Below are 20996 nucleotides of genomic sequence, written 5' to 3' on the forward strand. Positions count from 1 at the left end.
CGCCCCTCCCCAAGGCCCATGCACAGGGAGGGCTCTCCAGCCTCTGATGACCATCCTGCACCCTTGGCTGAGATGAGCAAGCCTCTAACCTGGCTGAGCCATTCCTACACCCTCTCCAGGAATGCTGGAGCTGTGACTGAGAAAAAAATCCGTCTGTTCAGGTGACAGTCACTCTGATCTAAGAGCCTGGGGGATGTGGGCCACCACCTGCCACACCATGCAGAGCCAGTCTGCTGGGAAAGAGGCATGAAGAGAAGAGCAGCAGAAAAGGAGGACGGAGAGAGAGCACTCACGGCAACACTCAAGCTCAGCTCCAGTTCTGTCTGAGAGACGATGCTTGCCCCTCACGATGCACCCCCAGCAGCAGCCCCACAGATCCACCACTCGATGCCTGCAAAGTCCTGGCTGCTCCGGGAACCTGCCTGAGGTTGGAGGCCCCAGCATGCCGTGGCCAAGAATCGATGGCTACTGGTGACCTTGCCAGCAGCCCCCAGGGCCCCACCACCCCAGGTGGAGGGAGAGGGCCACCCACGGAGAAGAACAGAGACGCAGGGAGCACCGGCGAGACCTTGAGCATAAAAAGAAGTGCCCCCACCTCTCAGTGGTCAGTGGTTGCACTCCTCTTGGAACGGGCACGAACCCGCCCATTCCGGGGAGCCCCACCGTCTGGGTGGATTGGGTCAGCTCCAACCACCTGACAGCCAGCCGTCCCTGCTGATACCTGGGGCAGCTAACACCTGCACAGCAAGCACGCGCATGGGAGGCCTGCTCCAGGAAGCGGAGGTTGAACCGCAGGTACATAGGAAGCCTGGTTCGCTTTCTCCAGCCCTTGCCTGCTCTCGGATCTGGGCTAAGGGTAAAAGGCCTGGATTGCCCATCTTGTCTTCCCAGGCTGTTCATCATCTGAACTGTCCCCGTCTGCCTCCTGGGATCTACGTGGGCTATGTGGCTGCAGCAGGCCGGAGAGTTTGAGGGGTCCCTGAGCCTTTGCTCTTTTGACCTCATCTTCCACACTTGTGCTTCATTCATGACTTGTGTCCGTCATCACCTGTTTTTCCTGGACCCAGCATGCACTCGGCAGCTCTGCCCGCCCTCTTCTGTATCTTCCTTACCCTGTGTGTGAAAATCATCACAATGTTGCCGATACACAAGCTCCAGGAAAGAAAGAGCATGGCAGGGGGCTGGGGCTCTGAGGCAGGAAGACCTGGCCATGGATATGTGGTCTGATCTCCTGATCCTCGATCAGTGGTCTTTCCATCTCCTCCCCCACAGCCACGTGTTTGGTTTTTATTTTTTAAAGAACTTTGAAGGGGGGGAGGGTGCATGGGTGGCTCAGTCAGTTAAGCATCTGATCCTTGATCTCATCTCAGGTCTTGATCTCAAGGTCTTGAGTTCAAGCCCTGTGTTGGGCTCCGTGCTGGGCATGGAGCCCACTTTAAAAAAATAATCAAGAACCTTGAAGGACATGGAAAAATGCTCACCATTAAATGTTATGTGTGAAAGACCCAGAACTAGATCACAAATTGTTAACAGCAGTTATTTCTGGGTGGTTGAATGACAGGTGACCATTTTTCGATTCTGATGGGTTTTTTGTGTTCTATTTTCCACAAGGAGTATGTATTCATTTTATAATAAGAAAATAAGGGTTATTTGAAAAAAAATTCATCACCACAAAAATGGGGAGTAAGCACATCAAAAGATTAGGGGTGGCTGTCTTTGCATAGAACTGTTTCCGGTCACCACTGAGTCGTAATCTGGAATTCTATAGAAGATCGTTTATCTCAAAATCTAAATACCCGAAGCATCCAAAGAACAAAATGTGTGATAAAATAATCATTAAGAAATGATCGTTGGCTTTCAAAGCTACTGTAGTGAAATAACCAAGGTGAAGTTGGAACAAGGGGTCTGTGCGGCTTCAAGGATGATTTCTGAGCCCAAATCTCACGCAAGAGAAGAATGTGTGGATGCCACTGAAGTGCCGTGGCGGGGGGAGCTGTTGGGGGGCGCCCTGGGAGGAGGGGGGAGCAGTGGGGGAGAGTGTTGGGGGGTGCCCTGGCGGGGGAGGGGGAGCCATTGGGGGGAGCCTGTGGAAGGACGCCCTGGGGGCTGGAGGGAGCCATGGGGGGAGGGTTGTGGGAGAGCCATGGGGGATCCCTGGGGGTGGGGGAGAGCCGTGGGGGGAGCCGTGGGGGGCATGCCCTGGTGGGGAGCATTGGGGGAGCCCTGGGGGGAGGGGGTGCCCTGGGGGGAGCGGAGGCTGAAAGGGTAGCAGCACGCGTCTGGATTGTGCAATACATTTGTGGGTGTGTGTACATGATAATAAAATGTCTTTTTAAAAAATCATTGCACTCTTTTGCTCTTCCAGAACTAAGAAGTCTACATTCTAGCATCATTGTCTATTGGGGACCTATTATACCTTGGACAAAATGGCTTTAGTATCTGTTCCTTGGCCTTTTTGATTCTTCTGTCTCCAGGTCTGCAGGAAGGGGCCTCTGAGACCACCGACCCCGGTGCATAAGTCCGTCTGTCGGCATTGAGTCAAGAACCGACTAGCAGGCCCTGGCTGAAGAGTGGGGGCCTGAATGCATCCCTTTGTGACGGCCTCTGGCTCCCAGCAGCCCTCTGTCTTCCTGTGCGCTGTGGGCCTCCTTTCTAGCACCTGTTGTGTGGAATCAGTGACTAGGTGAGGGAAAAGAAGGAACAGCAACAATAAACTTTCATGGAGCCTTTGCTGGGCACCACACGTGCTCGGCATTTTCTCTCCAGCCTCTCAAGCCCTCCCCACAGCCACTCTGGGGGAGACACTATAATTGAGGCCCTTTTGCAGATGGGAACATTGAGGCTCAGAGGTGTAAGTAAGCTGCACATCTAGCTGGCACTCTGTCCTGATGCAGCTGGGGTCAGCTGCTCTCCGGGGAGCAGGGACCTCAGCTCCAGGCACAGCTTATTCTCACCCATTCTTTCTGTGTTCTGGATGTTTCCAAGGAGAAGCCCCCTGTCGCATAATAAAGAATTTGGGGAGATTTAAATCCCTTTGGCATTTCCCCAGTGAGAGCAGTGCTTTTGTTATGCATGAGGTTCTTGGATCACACCTGAGTTTATGTTAATGAGGTGACCAAGGTGGGTCCCTAGATAGATTCAGGATGGGGGCTCATCACTGGATGAACTAACCCTGTGATTAGAAGCTTACAATCTTGGGGTGCCTTGGGTGGCTCAGTCGGTTAAGCGTCTACCTTCAGCTCAGGTCATGATCTCAGGGTCCTGGGATGGAGCCGGAGCTTCGGTCAGGCTCCCTGCTCAGCAGGGAGTCTGTTTCCCCCTCTCCTCCCCCCTGTGCTCTCTTTCGTTATCTCTGTCTCTCTCTCTCAAGGAAATAAATAAAATCCTTAAAAAAGAAAAAAGTTTGCAATCTTGAGCCAGCCTGACTTCTGGGAGGGGCGTGCTGGAGATTGAGGTCAATCACGTGGCCAGTGATTTTATCAATTATGCCTTCATAATGAGACCTTGATAAAACCTCTGGGCGCTGAGATTCAGGGAGACTCCCAGTTGGTGAACGCACTGATGTGCCCTGAAGGTGACAGACCCTGACCGCACAAGGTGGAGCAGAGAAGCTCTGAGGTCAAGCACCTCCCAGACTTTGCCCTATGCATGCATTCATGTGGCTGGATGTGGAGTTGCATCCTTCATAATAAAACAAATATAAATATTTGTGAGTCATTCTGGAAAATGATTGACCTGAGAGGTCATGGGAACCCCCGAATTTATAGTCAGAGTGCAGGTGGCCTGGGGACCCCCGACCTTGTGGCTGGCTTCGGAAGTGGGAGCAGTCTTGTGGAAGACGGAGCCCTTCACCCATGAGACCTGCGCGGGCACCTCCATCCAGGTGGAGAGGGCCAGAACCCAATAGCAGGACACCAGCTGGGGATGGTGTCGGAACATCCCTTCCCTTCACCCACTTCATGCTCCTTCTTTGAAGGGAATCCTTAGGTCTGAATGAAGCTGGAATTCTAGGGCACATGGCCGGCAAGGATGGATTAAAATCGGCTTATTTTCGAAAACCTTCCTTTTGGCTATTAAATCCACTTGATTTACAATAGCTTCAGAAGGCATTTCAAACAAGCTGGATCACCGCCATGTTGGAAGCTGTGGGGGGCTCAGTCAGAACAGTGGGAAGTGACACCCAATCATCTCAAACTACACAGCAAAGGAAGACACTGGAGCTCAAGGTGACACACAGAAGGGTTATTCCCTGCCCTTCTGTCTCGTAGGATAACAGAACCTTGTTCTGTTCTCCCAACTGCCTTGAGACGCAAGTAGAGGAGCAGAGGTGGGTGAGAGTGCATCACAGGTTTCCGGTTATCTCTGCTCACATGACACATTTATCCAAGCTCAAGGGGAAAGGGGAGGGAGCCTCCATGGGAACTGTGGCTTTTGTTCTTTGCGTGAACTTCAGGGGGAGTATTTATCATGATGTTTCATGACTTCATCTTTGGAAGGATGTAGGTTGAATGGGAGGCGTCCAGAGGCCTGGGGTCACGGAGAAGCCACTTTCTGGAGAACAGCCGGGTCGCTGCTGGATGGATGCAATGGCTCTGTAAACAGCCGGCCAGAGAGCCCGAGATTGGTCCAGGGGGACATCGTCTCTTCTTCAGGAGCTCGTGGACGATCCTTGAGCTGTGACGCTGGACTTCTCTGTTCATCTGTGAGCCGATGTGATTTTTCTTGCCTACCAAGCTTGCAGCCTATTAAAAATTGCCTCTGGGCAAATGCATCTAGGTATGTTTTGGGTAAATGTGGGGGTGTCAGAATCACCCTCCAATGAAAACACAAGTGTTTATGGCCTGGACTCCCTGGGGACGTGGCCGCAGACCCCTTATAATCTTGGTGGTCAGGGACGTGACTCCGGTCCTTCCCCTTCTCCCCCAGAGCCCTGGCTCACATCCACCTCTGTGCCTCAGCAAGGGAGGAGAAGGGTGGTAGCTAGCTGCTCGTCTCCCTCCAAACAGTGATGGAATTCCTTGGCCCGGCTGTTCAGTGAGCCTCTTCCAGCTGGCTGCCTCCCTTCTCTCTGGGAGCTCAGTGAATCACACCTCCGCAGTGTGTTTGGCTCTTGCAAGCCCCGAGGGCCCCCAGCTCGAGGATCCGCAGCCCAGCTTCTGAGCGGGGGGTCACGTGGGGCCCTAGCACTTAGAACTTCAGAGCCTGGGAGGCTTCACAGCCACAGGGGGACAACAGGGATCCTCAGACCCGCAGAATTCAAACCGCACCAGGTTGCTGGCTGCTCAGCGCGGGTAGGCCTTCCCCTGGGAGGCCCCTGCAGGAGTGGAGGTCCTGGAGGGTCGGCTGAGCAAAGGAGTGGACCACTGAGTTCTCTTCCTGCATCCCCTTCAGCTGCCCTCAGAGAAGGCAGACTTCCATCTCAGGAGATCTCCAGTGGCTGAGGGCATTTGCAGAACACTGGGAGTGACGCCTTGGGTCCTAAATACCACCAACGCCCATCTGAGGGTTTCCTTCAATGGTCTGAGCATGCAGAGCTAGGAGGGAGGTGACTCCCACAATATCTCTCTCACCCCTGGTAGCAGAGGCCCACATTTCAAGGCTAGACCTTTCTCAAAATCAGGGACAGGATAGGGTTCTAGCTGCCTCTAACTGGAGTGACCAGGGGATCTTCTAGATGGAGCTTGAGCAAACATGCTAATTAGACAGAGCCTTGTGGGAAGAGCAGAGCCAGTCCACGCACCCTGCCCTCCCCCAGCGTGGTCATGCAGCAGGCCCTGGTCCCCCAGGAGGCCCTCCGGTGAGGCGGGCCCCGCTGATGGTGCGCCCTCCAGCCTGCCAGGCCATTTCCCGCTGCTCACTCAGCTGGGGCCTGGGCAGGCTCAAGCAGAGGGGACACCAGAAGCAACACAGTGGTGTGAGCTGGGCCTGCAGACCTCTGGCAGGCAGCAAGCCCAGGCAGGAGTGGGGAAGTGGGTACTTTATTAGAACAGTCCTATAACATGAAAAACAGTTAAGCCCTATGCACCATTGACCGGGGCTTCCACGTAAAGTTCCTTGCTTACTTGGTGAAGAGCCAGTGATGAAACCCTATGGGTCCTGGGCATCATTACCCTAGGCATGCTCTGCCTGCAGGGCAGGGATGGAGTCTGCCTCCTGGGGAGTGGGAAGAAGCTGGGGCCCATAGCGCAGAGCCCGCTGCAGCCCCTCCCTGGCCCCCTCTCCTGCTTCCCTAGAGCAGAGCAGCTCTGGGCCCTGTGTGAGTCCAAGGGTGCCTCTTCCCGTCCCCTCCCCTCCCAACTGTCCATACCTGCCAAAGGTGGGTTTTTTTTTTTTTTTTTTAAGATTTTATTTATTTATTTGACAGAGACATAGCGAGAGAGGGAACACAAGCAGGGGGAGTGGGAGAGGGAGAAGCAGGCTTCCCACTGAGCAGGGACCCCGATGTGGGGCTCGATCCCAGGACCCTGGAATCATGACCTGAGTGGAAGGCAGATGCTTAACAGACTGAGCTACCCAAGGTGGGTTTAAAAATTAGTTTCCCTGGGGGCGCCTGGGTGGCTCAGTCAGTCAAGTCTCTGACTCTTAGTTTCGGCTCAGGTCATGATCTCAGGGTCCTGAATCCCAGGGCGGTGAGATCGAGCCCTAGAGTCTGCCTAGAGTCTGCTTGAGATTCTCTGCCTCTCCCTCTCCCTCTGCCCCTCCCCTGCACTCTCTCTAAAATAAATAAATAAATAAATAAATAAATAAATAAATAAATAAATAAATAAATAAAATCTTTAAAAGTTAGTTTCCCCAACAAGATCAAAATAATTTCCCACTTCAGTCTTGTCCCCAGTAAATTCCATTCCACACATCTGTCTAAACCTGCCCTCATTCTCATCCCTATCCCTTTTTCCCAGAAGGGCAGGCGTCTGTCCAATGATCCAGTCAGTTTGGATGCTTGTTCTGTTCCCCGTAACATCAACCACCTCCTCTGTTCTGCCTCTTTCCTATTGGAGGATGAACCCAGGCCTCTTGTATGACAGAAGAAAGGAAGGAAGGAAGGAAGGAAGGAAGGAAGGAAGGAAGGAAGGAAGGAAGGAAGGAAGGAAGGAAGGAAGGAAAGAAGGAAGAAGGACGGACAGGAGGGAGGGAGGGAGGGAGGAAGGAAGGAAGGAGGGAAGGAAGGAAAGAAGGAAGGAAGGAAGGGGAAGAATCATAAGAAAAATCCCACTTTCCACCTCTCCTTGACCCCCTGTCTTTCCTTTCCCTTGAAAGTATGTATCTCACACTCTGCGGCGTGCCCATTTCTCCCACCTCAGGAACACCGCTCAGAAGAGGCCACCAAATCCCCCTGTTGTTCGGTGCTCAGCGGCGGCCACGTGGCTTCTGTTCCCAGGCACCCCCCACCACCACCCAGGGGGCCCTAACTCCCGAACCCGGTATTTGTCAGTCCGTGTTTTACGTGACCTATGTGTTGTTTTTGACCACATTGGCCTCCTGATTATCCGCCTCCCTGTTTCTAGACCACACCTTCCTGCGCTCCTCTGCCCCCTTTCCCATGTGCCCACCCCTCCTCTCGGCCCACGGGGCCAGTGTTCCTTGGGGCTTGGTCCTCAGCCTCGCACACCTGCGCCCGATAATGGCGTTCTTAGCGTTGGCTTCATCCGTCACCTGTGTACCGAAGGCTCCCGAGTCCGGGTCTGTACTCGAGTCTCTTTTGGGCACCTGCCTGCAGTATGTCCCTCTTGTATTTTGATCCCCTCTCAACCTGGAAACATTTTTCTCCACATGCAACAGGTGGCAATGTCTAGAGACATTTTTGGTGGTTACAACTTGGGATGGAGGATGCTACTGGCGTCTAGTGAGCAGTGGCCTGGAATCCACTAACCATCCCACAGAATACAGGGCAGTTCCCCCCACAAAGGTTCACTGAGGCACAATGTCAACAATACAGAGGTTGAGAAGCCCTGTCCTATGCACTTCCGAGGGACAGGGCCCCAACTGAACTCCCTCTGATCATCTTCCACTGGGCATGCCACTGTATTCTGTGGTTCCGAGTCTGTCCCTCCCGCGGGGCTAGACGCTTATGGGCACACTGTGCTTTGCTCATCAGATAAAACATATGTCATCTGAAGGAAGGGACCCTGCTACTCAGAAAGAGGAAGGGGACCCTTTAGAGGCTTTTATGGTGATCTCGAGTATAATACTGAAAAAAAAAATATAAGAAAAGACAAATTAGAGAAATAGCTTACATTTCTGCCTTCCTTCCTTCCTGTGTGGCCACACAGTGCGTGGGAAACTTTAAAAAGCGAAAATAACAGTTTAGATTCAAGGACTATTTCTAAAAAATATGAAGAAGTTGAATGCCTAGGTAGGCATAATCATCTAGGCCTGTGTTGGTAAAATGGATTTTTTTTTAAATAAAAACTAATATTAGCAGAAAGATGAGCCCAGATTGTATTTGGAACGGTAAAGGCATTATGAAGTAAAACCAAAGGGGGAAAAAAACTGCCAAGAAAAGAAGAACACTGGAGGAGAAAAGGATGAATGTGATATTTTGGCAGTGGACTGATTCTTCCATCTATCCTAGCACTCTCTTATGAAGTTCTCATTTGGGTGATGTATAACATCTTTGAATTCCCCAAATTACTTAAGCCTTTATGAAATACTGAATGGATTGTACCTCTACCATTTTACCCCCAACTCTGCTCCTGCGTCTCCTTCTCGGGAGGCGCGTTTTAAACCCCAAGCTGCGAGACGCACCTGTCCGCCCGCTCGCAGTTAACTGCATCTAAGGGATGTGCCCCATTCCTGGGGCATTCCATTTCCCTCCTGCCTTTTCCATGAGCCTCATTTTTCCTGTTTTACTCTGACTTACTACGTGGAATATATCTTTGTACGCTGAAAATTTATAACTAAGGTAGAGTATAAATTCATTTTTTCCCTCCTTTTTTTTTCTGAATTCATTTGGATGCCTTATGTGAGGGCTCTAGTTATGAAAGCAAAGAATTTTGGATTTAGGAGGGCAAGTCCTCCCTTGTGGATTAGGAGAGCATGAAGCATCCCTATGATTGCAGAATCCCCGCACGGGAGGACACATTTGTCACCCACAGGATGGGAGTCCCCCGGGGGCTTGCTGGTGTAGCTACAAGCCCATGTTCCAGGGCCACACTCACCATCCCGGGAGGCCTGGGGTCCTTACAACCAGGGGGAAGCTGCGGCTGCTGAGAAAGGAGAAGGCTTTAGAGGCTTTTATGGTGACCTAGAGTATAATATTGAAAAAATATATATAAGAAAAGACAAATCAGAGAAATAGCTTACATTTCTGTCTGAAGTCAGTTCTTTTTTTTTTTTTTAAAGATTTTATTTATTTATTGGACAGAGAGAGACACAGCGAGAGAGGGAACACAAGCAGGGGGAGTGGGAGAGGGAGAACCAGGCTCCCCGCGGAGCAGGGAGCCCGATGCAGGGCTCGATCCCAGGACCCCGGGACCATGACCTGAGCTGAAGGCAGACGATTAACGACTGAGCCACCCAGGTGCCCCTGAAGTTAGTTCTTAAAAGCCACAGAAAAGTAGGTTTCCACCACGTCAAACATTTTGGTAGCATGTATTATACCCCGTATCCTTTGAAAAGAGGATAATTTATAGAAGAGAAACAAGTTCAGTGGTTAGACACTGAGCCATATTCACACTCCTTCCCCAGAGTTTGGCAAAGTGATAAAATTAAGAAAAACAATGACAGTTACAACTGGTGTGCCTCCCAGGTATACACCCCCATGTCACCACCGGCAGGGTGCACCAGCATCTTATTCTCAGCCTTGGGGATGAGGAATCTGAGTCTCGGGGCGGAAGTGCACTCAGCTTGTATGTGGGGGGCAGGAGGAGGGTCTGGTCCCAATGCAGGCTCTGGGTTTTTCCCAAGGAAGCATCTTTCCGTTTAGCTAGGGATCAAATAAACAACCCCGTAACAATTTCAGTACAAAGTGTTTTTTATTGACATTGTAAGAAACATTGTTCTTTCTTTTTGTTACAAAAGGACTAGGTGGTTCTGAAAGCAAAAGTAGAGTCCACGTGTGGCAGGACTGTGGCCCTGGGCATGAGGTGGGCGCGGGGGCATCGCATGGCTGCAGGCTGATCTGAGAAGGCCCAGGGCCGGCCACATCCAAACACTATGCCTACAATACTTAAATGTATTTACATGTGTTTCTTTTAAAAAAGGATTACACATTTTATTTTTTAAAAATCTAAAAAAGGTGAAAAAAAATGAACTTGTCTTTTATTTTACACGTTTGCGGGATACACAACAGTAACTGGTCAGAAGAGAACATCCTCCATCAGTTCAAAACAACACGGGAAACCAGGTTCCAAGACAGCTCAGACTCCGCTCCGATCGTGTGCTCTTGGCTGGCCCGGGAGCGCGCGGCCTCGAGCTGCGATCGGGCAACACCAACTGGTCCCTCGCATTGACAAGATCAACGTAAAATAAGGCACATACATCGCAAGAATCACAACTCTGTGGCTCAAGAGGACGAGCCAACGTATGAGGAGCAGGTGCAGTCTCATTAGCTCTTTAGGAAATAAAACAAAACGGTTTAACAAATAAACACACGGTTCGCACAGACGTTCAATAGGAGTAGCATGTACGAGCCTGCATTGAGAAGTATGCTGGGACCCCAGTGAGTTGCTGTAGTCACCCTCCAACGCGAGGGTCGGAGAAGTGGGGAGGAGGCTGGAGGCTGGAGGCTGGGGGTGGGTCCTGCCCGAGGAGATGCCAAGTCTACAGACGGAAGGCTTCCAAGTGGCCCCAACAGACCTCCCTTCCACTGACTGTTGGGTCACATCGTGGCACTCCTGGAGAAGTACACTTTCCTTCTCCCTCCCCCCGCTTCCCCGTCTTTCTGAGATTTCCACAGAGAGAAGCCAAAGACTGCATTGAAGTAGGACTATCTCTGCAAACCTAAGGGCGGAAGGAAGGAAACCAAGTATGAAAAGGTGAAGAAAGGGAGCCACGCAGAGAAACACCTGAAACCACAGGACAAAGCAGAGGCACAGAATGACAACAGTCCTCCCCCAGCTGCTGTCCGTCCTTCCACGGAGGGCAGGCAAAGTAGGAACTTAGGGTAATTGTGAAGTGCAGGTCACATCTGGGAGTTTTACTGGGGAGGGACTCTGATGGAGGAGGAGGGCAAGGTGGTCCCGGGGACCACTGTCCTCACTCAGCAGGCTGCAGAACGCCCAGGTCCCAAGATTGGAAACCAAGAGCAGGGCCAGGCCAAACCGTGAGAGCTCATAAGATCAGATCAGGGCGCAGAGATTCTGCTGTTTGTGGAAAAAGGAGATTCAGGGAACGGACCACTGATTTTGTGACTGGGTCATGACCTGTTTGAGGAACACAGAAAGAGCCTGGCTCTTTTCTGTTGCGAAGTGGTAGACGCCACTCCACTGAGCTCACGCCAGTGACTGTCTTTTGCTTTGGGGCTCTGTTCCAAAGCCAGATGCGTCCTTTGACTTAAAAGCCGGTGCCGGATGGGGGTGGGGAGCAGTGGGAGAAGTCTCAGCACCCCTCCCAACGGTTTCAGGAACATTCGGTCGAAAGCAAACCCGACTTTCTTAGCCACAAAGTCCCAAAGGGCAAATTTACCTCCACGCTGAGTTTCTTGGTCCAAATGAGAGATCATGAATGTGAGAAAAATGGGCTGGTGCTAACATTTTTTCCTATCATTTCATGTTTTATTTTACTTGACTTTGTTGAATACTAATTTAAATGGCAGGAATAAAGGGGAAAAAGCCACACAACTGACTCATGAGTCACTTTGGATAAATCCAACTTCCAGGGTCAATGGGACAAAAAAGAGCAGGTAGTCTGAGGTGTTAGTACTTTATTTTTAATAGTTTACATATTTTTAAATGTAAAATGCTGGATAATCCATGTACTCTGTACACACATAGTATGTCTTTTATGTGTATTAGCTGCACATGGCAAGTAGCTGCACTTTTTTAGTCTTTAAATGTTTTAATCCAAAACGAAAGTACAAATTCAGTCCGCATGAAGGACTCACTGCCTAGAACATTTAACTTAAATGGATGCATCATTTAATAGCTAGGGTGTAAGAAAAGGCATCCACACATCTACTAACCATCCTCCCTAGTGCTTTCAAATACTAACAACGGTCAAGGTGATTTATTCCAAATGTCATTGTATGTGAGCTTTTTCCTTTACAACTAAGTTTTATAAATCCCTTAAAATAGGGTACTTAGAATAGAAATACTCCTTCGCTATAGTGGAATTAACGTATGTTAATGAAAGAGCCAGTTGCAGGGTCATTTATTAAATACCTAAATACTTAGAACTATATATAATCAATTCTCGGTTATCTATGATAACAGGTGAAGAGCTGGAATTATAATCAACAAATACAGCAAACCCACAAATGTTCCCCAAACTATTTCTATCCAGTAGCTTCACTCTACAATCTACCTAACTTCTTGCCAGAACAGATAGAAGTCACAGACCCACTGCCCTTCCCCTCTCTCCCTGGAGTGCCGAGCAACATGGAGCGGTCGTAGAGACAGAGGGAGGAGAAGCGACGTGGACAACTGAGACGTGAGCACATAGACGGACCTGCCCTGAGCACACAGACGGACGGGAGGAATTCTAAACCCCAACCGTGAGCAAACTCGTTCATCTGCCAGAGCCCCAAATTTCCGCTTGTGTGCAACCACTGAAAGCATGCCCTGACCTGAGTGGGGGTGGAGGGGTGCGTCAAAAATTGGTCATGTCTGCTAGAGCCCACCCACAAAGGATTCTTCAACTCACTATCCATAATCTGATTCTTGTGCCCAATGTGGGAATTACCAAAAAACAAAAACAAACAAAAAAACCCAACAACCAAAAAAACACCCAAGAAAACAAAAAACAAAAAGAAACATAGAGCACATGTAAAGGAAAATTTAAAAAGCTGGAAGCGTAACCCCTTGGTCCAAAGCACACCAACTCCGATTTCCTTTGAGTAACAGAGAAACATGTCAAATCCTCTCGTTTGACCCCTCTTGGAAAAGAAGAACATGCACATCACACATTTACACTGGTTTACTAAAAAAGGGGGAGGGGCGGGCTTACAGTTAAAAAAAAAAAAAAAAGGAAACAAAGAGGATGATTCGAGTGTAACAATACTGATTCAAAACTGAAATGGAAGACAGTTTCTCCCTAGAATACTTTAGGGTTGTTCAGAGTCCTTTTCCATAAAAGGAATATACTTGAAACACATCCCAGTTAGGTGAGATGAGATTGCTAAAATACATACAGGACTAAAAAAAACAAAAACAACAACAGCAACAATAACAACAAAACAAGAAACCAGCAAGAAACCGAGTCCATTTAATCTTTTAAACTGCTAAAGTTTCACGCTGGTTGGCAGCCTTTCTCCTAACACCTACTGCATCACTGCAAGGAATTTGCTTTCTTCCGCGAGGGAGGTCAGCAAGGAGCTCATGTCCCCGATGGCCATGTTGGTGGTGCTCACCGACAGCACGGGCAGTGGGAGGGACGCGCGCGGCGTTGTGAGGCGGGAGGAGCTGTGGGAAAGGTTCTGAATGATACTGGGGCTCAGGGCTCCTGACAGCAGGCTGGCGTGGTCCCCGTCGTCTATGATAGCGTCGAAGTCAATCTGCACCCCTTCCAGGTCATGGCTGTCGAGGCTGTCAACCGTGCTCGTCACCTGGTTAGCACCCGGGGAGAGTAATTCAGAGTTTTCGGCGCTGGCCCCCGGTAGCAGGCAGTTGGCTTCTGAAATGGAGAATGAACCAGTTTTCATGTCTTGCTGCTGACTGAAGCCAACGGTTTGGTCATAGAACTGACCAGAGTAACTCTGCGCGTTCGAACAGAGCGGATGGGGCTGCCCGTGCATCTCCATCTTGACGCCATTCACCCTGCAGGTCTGACTGGTGTCACTGAGCTGTCCCTGCTGCACAGTGAGGCTGCCCCTCAGCACGGCCTGGCGCCTGATGCCCCCGTAGCCAGCACACGCCTGGTAGCCCCTGGAAGCTGCCAAGCTGGACGGCTGGCTGCCGAGACAGGGGTGCCCCGGCAGGCCGCTCTCCGGCCCCTGACAGATGTTGGTGTGTGAGGTAGCGCTAACCTGCCCTAGCATCTGCTGGCCGGCGCGGTCACTGAGCAGCTGAGGGGCCGGGTACCCCTGGCCCACCAGGTCCTGGGGCGCCACGCCATTCACGGCACCGCCCGCTGATTCGTTGGGCGCCACCGACAGGCCAAAATCTGGCTGGCTCCCGTTCGCCGGCCCTGTGGCGCTTTTCAACTTTGCCGCTTGAATCCCGGCACCACAGGCCCCGTCGAGCAGGCCGGGGCCCCCGGGCTGCCTGTTGAGGCAGTTTCCATACGGCTGGGCCTTGTAGGGCTGTTCGTGGAAGGCGCTCCCGCTGGTGCCAGGCCCACCGCCTCCACTGCTGTGGCTCACCAAGTGCTCTGGGCTGCCGTAGGAGCTGCCGGGCTCAGCGAGGGCCGGGTACCCCCCGGTGGGGCCGGCCCCGCCCCTCAAGGGATGCTGCGGGTGGACGCCCGCGTTGTTGTAGAAGCCGAAGGCTCGGGCCTGCTGCGCCGCGGCCCGGTGGCCACATTTCAGCTTGGAAGAGCACAGGTCGGTGCTGCCGGAGCTGACCTCGTTCCACTGAATGGGCAGGTCGGATTTGCTGGCTTCTGGGCAAGGCTGCTCGAGCGGTCGGTACTGCTGGCTGGCGTGGCTGGCGTGGCCGCCGTGGCCGTCTGGCAGCCCGGGGGCGTCAAAGTCTCCATGCCCACTCCCCAGGCCGGGCCCGTGGGGCACTTTGCCGTCATCGGAGACGGCACTTTGGAAGGGCTGCTCATACCCTGCCTGGGTCTGGGCATTTAAATACTGCACCACGTCGTCGGGCAAGAAATCCTCCTCGTTCAGGTTCAGCTCGGCGTCCATGGTCAGGGACTCCAGGGTGACGTTCTCGGTAATGCTCGGCGGACAGGGAGACGCCGGGAAGTGGCGGGGCTGGCCGCCCTCGGGCCGCGGGTAGTTCTGAAGCACGAAGTTGCGCTTTTCCAGGGAGGGAGGCAGCGCTGGAGGGCTGAAGCTCTGCAGGCTGCTGAAGCGCTGCACCCGCGGCAGGGAGAGGCTCTCGGACACCGTCCTCACCGGGTCGCTGGCCCTCCTCACGCCGTTGCCCAGCCCGTCGGCGGGCAGCAGAGGGCGGCGGCCGTGACCGTGGGAGCCCCCGTCGCTACACCTCCGCGGAGGGTGCACGGGGGGCAGGGCCCCCGCGGGCTCCCTGCTGTCCCCGAGCAGGGCCATCCTGGTCTTCAGGCTCATCCTCTCCATGTTGGGCAGCGGGGGGGGGGGCGGGCCGCCCGTGGCTGCCGCGTACTTGGCTTTCAGGCGGTATTGCTGTGCTGGCGTGAGGCTGAGCAGGCCGGGCAGCCCGTCTCCCTGGCTGGCCTCGCTGGACCTGCGCGAGGCGTCGGTGGAGATGGGGTCATAGGAGTCGGCCACGCTCACGTTCTGGGGCCGGCCCTCGGCCTGGGACGCCTCGCTGGATCTCCGGCTGGAGAAGCAGGGGGAGATGCCCGAGGAGCGGCGGCTGCTCAGGTAGGCAGAGCTGATGGTGCTGGTGTTGCTGTCCCTCCGGTTGAGCATGTTCAACATGGTGATGTCCACGCCCGAAAGGTCGCTTCTGTTCGGGAGAAGAGTCACGGGCCCGCCCAAGCTGCAGCTGGTACTGGGCTGCGTGCCTGCAGAGAAAAGGGTGGGAGACGTGCAGTCATTTCGGGAGGACTGGAAACAGGTCAGGGTGCAGGATGGGGTGAAACCAGTTTCGGGTTCCCTGGGCCCGGCAGTGTCTGCCACAGCCCCCCACCTCTGCGGCGCGGCCCCGAAGTCCAGGGAACCGTGAAGGAGTGGGTGCGGCTGCGTTGCCAAGAATCTTTATTTACGAGTCCGCGGGAAAGTTTGCAGACCCCGGCTTAAACAGAACAGTAAACGCAGCCTGGATCACTTAAGCTCCTTCACAGGTGCAGGGCACAGTGCTCCGGGTCCAGGCAAGTCCAGGGCCAAAGGCATTCAGGGAGTGTCCTATCTACTCAGGGCTTCCTCTGACATCTGTGAAGGTGGAGCATGCCTGGGTTGGACGGTGGGGAGCTTCACCCTTAGGAATACGCTCCAGGCAGTGAGTGTCATCTCAGAAGCGAAACCTGACGTGGGGCTGCCGACGTGCAAGGCTGCCTGGCCTTCCTTGACCTGGGAACACATCAGTCAAGGTGGCTGCTGAGCTCCCAGGTGCAGACGGGAAACCGGATGGCAGTGCTAACCCCGGATGTCTCTGCTGGGGGAGTTCCTCAGCCCGGCCCAACAGTTATGATCTCACCGCGAGAACATGAGTCACACACAGAGTGAGCATACTGGGCGCTACCTTCTGTGTCCGCAGTATCCCCTCACCACCTGCTTTTAAAATACGGACTCTCCCAGAAAGGCAACACCGATGTGTGTGGTGACGGTAGAATTTCAGGACCGGGTTGGGGGGACACACCAGCACACACCGAGCGGCTCGGGTGCGCGGACCGCACAGACAGCCCGGGGCCGACGTGAGGTGGGGCACGGGACTCACCGTTTCCCATGAGAGGAGACACTGCAGGGGCTTTGGGGGGTAGGACGGGGTTCAGTCGTGGAAGCATTCCATTCACTTGTTTGAGCCTTTCTAGTTTTACGTGCTCCATCCATTTGGTCCCTGCCGGGTTCCTCCTGGCTTGCAAGGCCAGGGCGGTGGTGGCCGTGGAAATGGTCGAGTCCATGACTGGGGTTTCGTCGATGGCGCCGAGGTCCCCCACACCACCTCCGTCGGTCAGAGGAAGCTCGAGCCCACTGCTGGAATAGTTGCTGATGGGGGACTGTTGGTTGCTGCATGAAGACTGACCACCAGGGCTTGGCTGAGATGTCTGCTGGGGTCAAGGGCAAAGGCAAGAGACGTCACCGGGAAGGAGAAAGGCAGGGGAGCTCATGCAGACGCTCGACCTGCAGGGGGCTCCGGGGGTGGCATGAGGAGAACCGTGTGCCGGGGAATGGAGGTGGCCTCTCTCAACGACAGCGGCTGAGGGGATGCCAGGCAGATGTGCGGGGGGCGGGGGGGGAAATGGCAGCAGGGCGTGCTGAAGGGGGTGGGCGGTGACCGGCACGACATCAGCCACGGAACCCTGCCCCAGATGCCAACTCTGCCAAACAGGCTTCCTCGGCTCCAATCCCACTTGCACGACTTGACTTGATTCTTTGGGCAAAATACTCAGTCACTCTAGACCTGTTTCCTTATCTACCAAATGGGGACAACTTAATCAGTTTTCGGGACTGTGGCGGGAATTAAGTGTCAGGCTCAGAGAGCACACGAAATATAAAACGACCTGGGAAACGGTTCCTGATTGGCTCCGCAGGCATTCGCGGCTCACCTGACCCCAGGGGGCTTTGGTCCGCAGGTTCACCCTGCTTGGCTACAGCGTCCGTGGGAGATGGGCACTCGAGGCACACACGACCTCCTTTCCCGTGAGACCCTCTCTGAGCTGCTCAGGGCTGGTTCCCCAAGCTCTGTGCAACCTCCCCGCTTCTGTCTACACCTGCCTGCTCTGTAGAACCCCAACCAGGCTGTTCACAGAGGCAGCTGTAAGAGGCAAAACTTCAATCCCTTGGCTTCTGCTGTACCCAGAGGGGAAGAAAGGCTGCAGGTTACAGCCATCTGAATCTGGGGAATAATCTTACCGTTTCCCCTAAAGTGCCCTGGCGTTTCTCTGGGAGAACAGGGTAATGTTTCCCTCACCCCAACTGTGGACTGTATCAGCCAGTTCTGCAACTAGATAGAAACTTGATCCAGGGCACTGGAGCTCCGTCAGGGAAAGGAACCACCCACCCCAGGACTCCGGGAGATGGGGAGTGGAGAGCTGGTGATCCTCAGGTCTGGCGGGGTGGGGGGGGAACACCAGGTAAAATGGCCCTCAGTGACCGGTCTGCACAACCTAGAACTGCTCTAAAATTGCACTGGTGAATTCAACTGGCTGACAAACAGTATAACCCCTTTTGTGTGGATAAGGAAAGCAACGTTCAGAGAAGTTCAGTGACTGCCCAAAATAACAAAGTCACAAAGTCAATGCTAAGACTAGCCTAGACTCCCAGCCCGGTACCACAGGGCCCTCTCCAGCGTTACTGTAACAACTGGAACCTGAGAGCAGCCCCAAGAGCCCGTTCTCCAGGGAGAGAGAACCACAGGCACTCAGGTACGGACTCCCACTGTTGTCCCAGATGGGGTGCACAGCACTGTTGGGAAGGGCTTCTCGGCACAGGGCTTCTCAGTAGAACCCCTCACACTCGTTCCGCAACCACACTACATACAGCCAAGCAGATGAACACTTTCTAAGTGAGTGCCATGTGATACACCGAGTCTGTCCCGGGCAACCAAGCAGAGCCAGATGAGATACACAAATCTGATGGTGAGTTCAGGAAGCCTTGCTCACGTTTTGCTTCAGCAGAATCCTGGAGGGCCAGGCCACCTGCTCCTTCCCAAGGTACTTGGAGCATGCGGGGCTTCGGAGGTCTTTGACTCTTGGACTGTCAGCTCAGAGTGTGTGCCGGTGAATCTGTGTGTGCACGTGTGTGTGCGTTCACATGCACGGCAGACTCGCCTCCACAGGGCACGGAAGGGGGCACAAAGGCATTTACGACCAGAGAGCTGCTCAGAGGAGTCAGACATTTCCATACAGATTAAACTGCGAACAACAAATGGATCCAGATCGTCCTCAAAGAGAGTAGTATCGGTCTGGCCCCAAAGTGAATTTACATGTGTCAATTTGATAATCAAATAGTCTTTGAGAACATCTGCTTGGTTGGCCGGCTATGATTTGTTATGAAAACCTAGACAAAAAGAACAATGAATTTCACCATCTAACTCCACATTTCCACATGCTGAATGGTCAAAACACATTGCTTCTATGTTTGAAATGTAGCTGAGTAATGTTCTCTACCAAAGATATCACAAAGCACAAGAACTAAAGAAAAACCAAATGCATAGAAGTTAAATGTTAAAATGAACACAAAACAAAAAGAGCAGAGAAGCCAAAATTCCCTCACCTTATTACCCACTGTCCTTAGGAAGTGAGAACAAGACATTTAGGAGCATTACACAGAAGAGATGTGGAATTAATAAGAAAAAAGAAGAAAGAATTTAATTCATAGCACGATGATCAAAGACATGTTTTTAAAGAAAGAATATTAGACATGTAAATCTTATATGCATTAGTAAATGTCTACAAAGCGATCTATTCATATGTACATGTGTATGGACATATACAGACAAAATAATCCCCTGTGGGAAATTTGATTAATTTATTAGCATTACCTATAAAATATGGACCCTCGTCTCAATCTCTATGATCCCTCCCAGCCTATGTTTCTGTGATTTCATTACTTTATAAAATAGTTCACATCTTGGGGCCTCTCAGATGTCACTGAGCCAAATAACTATACGTTCTTATTTCTACCAATTTTCTTTTTAAATAGTGGGTGTTTAGAGAGGAGATGACAAGTTTTCTTGAGCTAGGGATGTACATTCAAGGTACAAGAGGCTCTGGGTCCTTAGGATGGCCGAAGAACATAAATCATTGTCTTTTGATGACATAATCTAGGAGACTACAAATTCATTTTCCTTGTTTCATTAAACACTTGAGGATAAACTGCTGAATGTTCTGCACCTTGTACAGGTGGACTTTATTTTAGGAAATGGATATGTGGTCCCCCCAAAAAGTATGTACAACACCGCTTATGAACTGATTAATTTTACAGTATGGTGATGAGTCATAATACATACATCAACTTTTGACTAAGGTGCTTTTTATTTATTTTTTTATTTTTTGACTAAAGTGCTTTATATTTATTTTTCTTTCTTTCTTTTGACTAAGGTGCTTTTTAAAAGCAAAATATAGCTACCCACTGGGAAGTCATGATAAATCTGGATAGCTTACCTGTATTATTTTTGGCTACACTTAACGTCACCATCTAAAACTCTTAAAACAAACTCAGTAAGTCATTAAAATTCAACCGGTGATTAAATTCCACTCAGTCAACTCTGGAATTGTACATGTGCATTATTTCCTATCCCTAGGTACTGCTGCATGGTGACATCACCCAGGAACTCCTAGGATGTCCATCCAATTGCTGGACTTTTCTAATTTTAAGAAGAAACTTCCTGAAACTGAGTACAGCTACATCGGGCTGACCACTCCCGTGCATCTGGAAATCCAAGCACACGACTTCTATCTGGTATGTTTCCTCCATATACAGAGTGCCGGACGAGACCCCAACACATTCGCGGAGCTGACTCCGTTACGTATGCTGCCAAATACAAAGGTACCGGAGCTCTTCCGATAGCTACTCTTTTCATTCTTCTTGTTGCCTTTCTTACAGTTTTAGACGTTTTAGTATGGCATGTCCTTAACCAAAAAAAAAATCACCAAGGGAGTTTGCAAGAAGCTGCAACAGTAGCATAATCCATATAGCAGTCTGGTGACTGATACGGCCCCAAACCAGAATGATTTCTCCTGATGACAGCTTTCTGTCATCCCCTACTCTTCACCTCCTTGGTTCGGGCACCACTGCACAAATGGTCTTCAGTCTATCAAGCCCATCCCGAGCCCGGCAAAGGGGGTTGGCTTTTCTAAAGATCAGCCGTGCCAGGTCATTCGCCGTCCCCAGTAAAATACAACCTCTGTCCTCCTCACTCCTTTTTACTCCTGCACATGGTCCTGGGGCCCCACGGCTCCTGTTGCAATGCCTTGCTCCCCAGGCCCTGCGCCTCCCCCCCACCTGAGGGCTAAACTTGAGGGCCACCCACTCCGCCGCCCCCATCACATCCTCAAGTGCGCTGGCGGTTTGCTCCCCTCTCGAATGCTCTCACACACACTCGTGGGAAAGACCCATCACACTGAGTTGTGAGTATTTGCTT

At 51.9% G+C, this 20996-nt stretch overlaps 1 protein-coding gene across 1 annotated transcript in view; it reads right to left on the minus strand.

Annotated features, from left to right (window-relative positions):
- Positions 1–9955: 9955 nt before the first annotated feature.
- GLI3 (GLI family zinc finger 3) overlaps positions 9956–20996 on the minus strand; it is a 259316-nt gene continuing 248275 nt past the window's right edge. The window contains exons 12-13 of the mRNA XM_081799713.1: positions 16629–16956; positions 9956–15756 (exon numbers count right to left, since the gene is read on the minus strand). Coding sequence (XP_081655839.1) covers positions 13418–15756; positions 16629–16956 — 2667 coding nt within the window. The 3' untranslated portion in view covers positions 9956–13417. The remainder of the gene's footprint in view (positions 15757–16628; positions 16957–20996) is intronic.

Source organism: Leptonychotes weddellii, chromosome 12, assembly GCF_054177405.1.
Source record: "Leptonychotes weddellii isolate Sample4059 chromosome 12, ASM5417740v2, whole genome shotgun sequence".
Taxonomy (NCBI): Eukaryota; Metazoa; Chordata; class Mammalia; order Carnivora; family Phocidae; genus Leptonychotes; species Leptonychotes weddellii.